The 7,639-nt window shown below is 46.6% G+C and overlaps 1 protein-coding gene across 1 annotated transcript in view; it reads left to right on the forward strand.

Annotated features, from left to right (window-relative positions):
- Positions 1-6,241, forward strand: part of LOC119100653 (uncharacterized) — a 12,926-nt gene extending 6,685 nt beyond the window's left edge. The window contains exons 4-6 of the mRNA XM_037223729.1: positions 4,287-4,437; positions 5,652-5,761; positions 6,159-6,241. Coding sequence (XP_037079624.1) covers positions 4,287-4,437; positions 5,652-5,761; positions 6,159-6,241 — 344 coding nt within the window. The remainder of the gene's footprint in view (positions 1-4,286; positions 4,438-5,651; positions 5,762-6,158) is intronic.
- Positions 6,242-7,639: the final 1,398 nt, after the last annotated feature.

The raw sequence follows: 7,639 nt of genomic DNA on the forward strand, positions 1-7,639 counted from the left end.
CTGTGCCGACGGACCTCGGAGCTGATCCTGTAGGTGCTCCAGGCTGAGCGTCACCGAGCTATCGGGTGGGCGGTAGATGACGCCCGCCGCAGTCAGCCGCTCACCTCGCCATAAAGCTGGGACCCGAGAGTTTTCCAGAGGTCCGTCCGCTGGAAAGGCGAGTTGCTTGAGCTGGCTTGGTTCGTGACGTCAAAAGTAAGGAAGGGAAGGAACCCGCAAGTAAGGGATGGACTTCCATTGGCTTATGAAGAGCGGGGGTTCCGGTAGTGCCACGAGCACGCTCAGAGGCGCAGGCGGCACCTGCACGAGAACGCGGTTGTATGCCAGTCAGAGGTGGCATCCAAGTGGCGGTGAGGTCGTCGGAGGCACCGTCGGAGGCACCGTCGGACCCCATTACTGTCGATGTGATGTCGTCGCTGCTGCAAGCGCTGCCCGGCGCGGATGCCCCGTCGCCTTCCTCGGCCAGCCCGAGACGTCTGCCTTTTCTCAGCTGCTGTGTGGCGGCTGGATGGGTGCGCTCCATGCGATGCACGGCCGCCCTGCTGCTCCGGGGTCCGGCGCCGCCTCTGTACAGCAGCCAGGCCGGCTGCAGCCAAAGCGGCCACTCGTCTTGACCTGACAGCAAGTCTAGAAGAAAGCGATAAACTGTGGGCGGCCGCGCTGATTGGTGGAGGTCACCGCCATACCACTTCTTGAAGCGGTAGAGGCCGGAGCCCTGAGCCGCGACGCCGGGCACATGGCGCTTGAGGGCATCGAGACGGCGAGCGGCGACAAAACAAACCACTGATACAAGCCACGGAGGTAAAAGTCGCGGCATAAAAAGTTGCTGGCTAGACTGGCTCGATGATGCATGGCTCGGCTCCTGGACACTTATATAACCCCTGTCACTCAGGACTGCCACAATGACCGTCGGATGTAGTGGCCGTCATATTCAGGCGCTATCGAAAGACCGAGAGGAGTGACGATGTGCCCGACTTAGAAGCGATGTCACGTGCGTTGCGTAATGTTTTGCGTTGGAAGTTTTGTCACGTAGAAGTGATGAAGTGCAAAAGTTTTTGTGTTGGGTGTGTCGCGTAGAAATTTCTGCATGAGAAGTTGTTTCATTAGAATTCATGGCGTACAAAATGTTTGTGTTTTAATTTGAGCCGAGGAGAAGTATTTGCATCAGAAGTCATGTCGTGGGATTTCAATCACTACCAGTAATTGCGTTAGAAGTGAAGTCGTTAAATGAGACAATACCAACGACCTTATTACCCGCAGAATAACCAAGGAAGTGGAGACCTAGATGAACTGATGCTCCGGCTTCATACCTTTATCAAAGCGAATGTCACTAGTTAACTCAAAATTTGCGTTATTTTGATTTAACTACTGATATTCGTTTTGATAAAGGCATGTGGCCGAAATATAAATCCATCTATCTCTTCACTCTTCTGATTATTCTACCAGGAATAAGGCTATTAGCATTATCTGATATCTGTGCATGTTGTTCCTCGCAGATGCACTTAACAATTTACGTAGTTCAGTCATAAGCAGCAGTTGTGTTAGAAGTTGTGTCGTGTAATCGTCCAAGACCCGGTGTTGAATATCACAACATTGGGACTCAGCTAAGCGAAATTGTTCAATGGAAACAACACAAGCCTGTGCCATGTTACTTCGACCGATCTCGACAAAACAGTGCGTGTTTTCACAATACTTTGGCTATAGTCATCAAAAAAGTAAATCGTTCCAAGTTCATCGTCCTCACCGATGGAAAAGACCAGGCTGTACTGGGACTAAAGCTATAAAATTTTCCAAGATCATTTTTACTGTGCGTATGAACGCTGTGTATGAATGAGCCTATTCCAATATCCCTGTTTCAATCCTAAACAATATATTTCGGTGCGTTGAAAGGGCCCACTTGGGTGTGTTTCCAAGGGCTCTGTTGCTTCTGTTTTTGGCATCACATACAGAAGGATGGTACTCAGCACTTTGGCAGTCCCGCGCCAGGGGTCACCTGACTATTGGGATCGGTCGCCAGTTGTTTGAAACACTCAAAACTATGGTTTATGTTTCCGATACTTCACTTTAATACCTCACACTTGGGACGTGGCGCCGATTCATTGAAACACTCAAAATTATGGTTGATGTGTATGACTGCATAAGTTAGTACACTACTGACAAATACGGCGTTAAACACAGGAATTTTGCTTTTTAGAATCGGTTGGGGCTGAACAATGAAGCTGACCTAGCCTTCCATCAAATCCTGCTTTCTGTATAGATTTTGGCCGCTTTGAGTTGCGTCTCTGATGTCGAAATTGAAATTAAAACAGAAGTGCCTGGTCGGTTCAGAAATTGAATGTAGGGAATGGCCTCCCGTTTGAGGCTGATGTAGTATTGACAATGCCAATTTGAGGTGTCCATACTATAGACAGTGATGGGTTTGGACCTAGTGTGCTAATAGTCCAGACGCATGCAACATTGCATTGGGCCAGCATTCCCTTTCTTACTGATTTGCATTGCTTGGAAGGGGGGGGGGGCTAAAAGAGAATTGAGGGGGCTCAGGTCACCCTTGGAGGGGGCCCAGGCCCCCCCGAAATGCACAAAGCTATACCCCTGGCTGAACCATTAACAACAATGTGATTCTCGAGCGTTTTGCAAGTGTCGCAATAAGACTGCGCCTGTGCGTGGATACAGTTACCAGCTGTTGGTCATATGTTTTTTGCTCAAATGACGCTTGACGCAACTTACTCGCTTGGCAAATAACATGGAAAAACCGCTTTTATGTGCGTACATCTCCTCACCGCCAGCGGGCTACTACTGAGCAATTAGTGTACCTACCGAACAATTAACGGAACTATTTAGCAATTGATGCAACTGCTGAGCAATTAGTGTACCTACCGAACAATTAACGGAACTATTTAGCAATTGATGCAACTGCTGAGCAGTTAGTGTACCTACCGAACAATTAACGGAACTATTTAGCAATTGATGCAACTGCTGAGCAATTAGTGTACCTACCGAACAATTAACGGAACTATTAAGCAATTGATGCAACTGCTGAGCAGTTAGTGTACCTACCGAACAATTAACGGAACTATTTAGCAATTGATGCAACTGCTGAGCAATTAGTGTACCTACCGAACAATTAACGGAACTATTTAGCAATTGATGCAACTGCTGAGCAGTTAGTGTACCTACCGAGCAATTAACGGAACTATTTAGCAATTGATGCAACTGCTGAGCAATTAGTGTACCTACCGAACAATTAACGGAACTATTTAGCAATTGATGCAACTGCTGAGCAGTTAGTGTACCTACCGGCAATTAACGGAACTATTTAGCAATTGATGCAACTGCTGAGCAATTAGTGTACCTACCGAACAATTAACGGAACTATTTAGCAATTGATGCAACTGCTGAGCAATTAGTGTACCTACCGAACAATTAACGGAACTATTTAGCAATTGATGCAACTGCTGAGCAATTAGTGTACCTACCGAACAATTAACGGAACTATTTAGCAATTGATGCAACTGCTGAGCAATTAGTGTACCTACCGAACAATTAACGGAACTATTTAGCAATTGATGCAACTGCTGAGCAATTAGTGTACCTACCGAACAATTAACGGAACTATTTAGCAATTGATGCAACTGCTGAGCAGTTAGTGTACCTACCGAGCAATTAACGGAACTATTTAGCAATTGATGCAACTGCTGAGCAATTAGTGTACCTACCGAACAATTAACGGAACTATTTAGCAATTGATGCAACTGCTGAGCAGTTAGTGTACCTACCGAGCAATTAACGGAACTATTTAGCAATTGATGCAACTGCTGAGCAAGTAACGTAGTTACTGAGCAATTAGTGTAACTAGTAGGGAATTAATGTAACTAATGAGCAATTCGTGTAACTTATGAACAATTAGCATAGCTACTGATCAATTAGCGTGCCTTTTTAGCAATTAATGTAGTTTCTGAGCAATCAGTGTAACTATTGAGCGATTAGCGTACCTTTTTAACAGTTAATGTAACTACTAAGCAATTGACTTAACCACAGAACAACTGTCGTAATTATTTGAAATTAAGGTAACCACTGAGCAATTAGCTTGTCTATTGAGTGCTTCACGTAACCACTGAGCAAATAGCGTGCCTATTGAGTACTTCACCGTAACTGCTGAGCAGTTAGTGTGACTTTTGCCCAGAAAGCGTAATTACTGAGCAATTAGCGTGGGGATGCTGAATGTTCGGCCGGTACACGTGCTGGTCGTTTCCCGCGAGTGACCCCCCCCCCCCCCCCTCCGACAGCGATCAGCCAGTGCACAGGAGGACAGAAGTGCTACTCCTCGGTACGAGTGCCAAAGCAGAATATTAAGATAGCCGGAGCGAAGTCCAACGCGGATTGCTATTGCAAGTGCTACAAGAAGGGCTACTATTTTGCAGGATGGGTCGCTGCATCGTGAGTTTCCGACAGGGCCAGGGTGATCTCCACAGAGCAGTGAGTTATTGACAGGGCCAGGGCGATCTGAACAGAGCGGTGAGTTTCCGTCAGGACAAGAGATGGCCTCGTGAGAGGCCGACTGGTGACGGGAGGTTCCCGGGAGAAGCCCTCCATTCCAGGCGTGCCGTGCGGTCTGCTAACACGGAATTTGTTGAAGATTTTATCCGAAACTTTGAATACATGGATTTCTGGGATCAGAGCTCACGCTAAGCAGTGCTTGTTGTGTGAGCCCTGGCCCCTTTCACCCGATCGCGCAATTCCATGTCAACGGCAGAATTTGCTGGCGAAAGCTTAACGTGCCGCAATGCTCGGCACGGTCCGCCCTGCCCTTTGACGTCAACTGACCTTCAACGCGACCGCTGCCACTGGCCACCGGGACGGGATCAGCAGTGATGATGAATGACCTCAGGTCAGGTCATATCTTGACGAAATAGCATCGGATGAAATAGCATCGGATCACCTTTGTTTACATCTTGAAAAGAGAAGCGTTTTCGCCGACGCTGGGCAGAATACTGCAGGCATATTCAATGATTTTGTTGATCCGGCCTATATGCACTTAAATGCTATCTAAACTAGCGAGGAAAAAGAGGGTAAGGCCTAAAAGTAATACCAGAATATGGGCAAAACCTGCGGAGAAAATTAGAATGACCAATCTGCACATTTTCTGTGATTTTTTGTTACATAATTTCGGTCTCTTCTGTCGCGATCCGCCGTTTATTTATCCTGCACGTTAGTAGCATATTCAAAGCGATGGTGGTGTAGTAGTTCGTGCTCGTCTCTAGACTTTGCGGTCCTGGGCTCAGGTGCCGGCCACACCACCATCACAACCCACATGACACCTAATGAAGGCATCCTTGTTTGAAATGACCCTGCCAGTCGGTGAAACGTAAAGCCTTAATTGTTGGCATCGCAACATATTCGTAGTACGTACAAAATGGTAGCATAGTCCCACCAACGTATCTCGTAGGTACACGCAAAGCTAAAACAATGCATTTTACATACCACAGTGCTGTCCTCAACCAATTCGACAAATAATTATGCAATCAAGCTGTTTGCGTTTTGTGATAAAATGCATTCGAAGACATGTTTTGTGATAACGTGCATTCGAAGACATGTTTTGTGATAATTGTTTCACCGTTTGCAATCACGTGATACGATCTGCCCATTTTCAGCAAGCAGTGCAACTGCTTCAACGTCAAGATCAAGGGCTTGCCGACTGTCCCTTGCAGCGGAGCAAAATGGGCGGTTCAGTTAAAATCGAGCTTGAAGAAGAGCTCTTGCTGTAAGTCTTTATATTTTTTGATATGTTTGGCGGCTATCGGATTGGATTTCTGTAATGCGGCCGCAACATTCCGTTGGATTGAGTAGTATTTGCCGATCATTTATGATAGTATCGACATATTGCGCGCAAGGTGACCATGCCATGCCCTATGTGGCAACAAAACCCGCCTCACGATTTCTGCTAAATACCATGTATGCCCTCTCTGCTAGCACCTGCTGACCTAAGGCGATGATTCACGCCACGTTTGATAAGTACTCGCTGCTATGTGAAAACAGACCACTCTGCCGCACTAGACGCGCAAGAGCCGAGCCGCCGTGTGCGGACGTCGGTCTGTGAACCGAACCTCTCACGGTGACCAACTAGCCACCGACCGCTGACGAGTGCGCTTGCCCCGCAGGTACGGCAGCCGCTCAGCCATCCCCGTCCGGTAAGAGTGCTCCTCATGGTGTGCACTGTCACTGTGCGCGCCGGGAACGCTGACGGAAGACGCATCGGGGAATGAGTAGGAAAACATAATGTTGTGACCTGCTGCTGAGGGTGGTGTCGGTAGGCGTTGACGGGAAATCAGGGGCAGTTAAGACGAAAATACCAGGTTATTTTTCAAGTGTGGCATATGGATCATGTTGCAAGGGTTTTTGAGTATTCAGTGCCCATTGCTGTGAGCATGCGTGCTGCCATACTGTCACAAAGGTAGCGTGCCAGCCTCCCCTTTTTGATCGCGTCTCAGGAAAGTGATAAGCCATCCGTTTGTCGCTACTATGTTTCTTTTATCCTCTATCCAGAACAGCAGCACCACTCAGTGGTCACACCTAACAAAAAGTTGATAGTTCTTGGTCGTGGCTTAGTCAGCTTGTTGCCTCGTATAATATCCTGTTCCTTTGCATAAAACTGTGTACACTTGAAGAAAATCTTTAATGACTGTGAGCCGCATGCCATGCAATTTTTCAGTCGCGGCTCTGGGATCTCAGGCATTGAAGAAAGTCCCGCCGGCGACGGGTAAAGCTTGCTTTCTAGATTCCCCTTAGATCTTCGCATACGCAGATATGTGCATTTACAAAGCAATATTTACAGTAGATTGTGCCAGTAGACATCATCTTCAGCAAGCCTTCCTGTCTACCAGCCGCTGATATGCTACAAAGTTAGCACAAACAATTTCTGTCCATGGAGTTTTTAAATCGTGGCCATCTTCTTTCCGCCAGGAGAGCTACCCGCACTACCACGAGCGACAAGACGATAATGTTTAAGTGTGGATAATTCATACGACATAACGCTAACATAACAGGAACATTAGCCATATGTCTCGTGGTAGATAAACATTAGAATGGGAAAAAAACAGGTCAAACGTTTCGCCGTTTCTAATTTCTCAGTGCTGGTTTTTATGATTACTCTAAAAGGCTGTCACTAATAAGGCTGTGACGGTGAAATGATTATTTCATCCTTTTGCCTATTTCAATATATACCATGCTACATATGGCCATTGTTCCCTCCATAATCACGATGTCAACCCACGGCTTTGTGTTCAATCAAATTCCACACAGCACTGGTAACATTATATATTTCGCGTAAGCCAAGGTCGCAAATGGTGCTTGAAGGCCCGCCACCAAAGTCCCTGCCTAGTAAAAAGAGCTGCGTATCGCATCCAAGAGCTCAATGGAATTTGCTGTCGTGGCCACCGAGGTCATATGAGGTCATATGAGAGAGAGAGAGAGAGAGAGAGAGAGAGAGGGAGAGAGAGAGATATATGTATATATTATATGTTTTATATATTATATATTATATATATATATATATATATATATATATATATATATATATATATATGAGGTCGGGGCCAGGCCAAAGCCCTGCGAGAGCTGTTTGCCTCCTGAACGCGATCCG

The sequence above is a fragment of the Pollicipes pollicipes genome, unplaced genomic scaffold, assembly GCF_011947565.3.
Source record: "Pollicipes pollicipes isolate AB1234 unplaced genomic scaffold, Ppol_2.1 Scaffold_4881;HRSCAF=5763_pilon_pilon_pilon, whole genome shotgun sequence".
Taxonomy (NCBI): domain Eukaryota; kingdom Metazoa; phylum Arthropoda; class Thecostraca; order Pollicipedomorpha; family Pollicipedidae; genus Pollicipes; species Pollicipes pollicipes.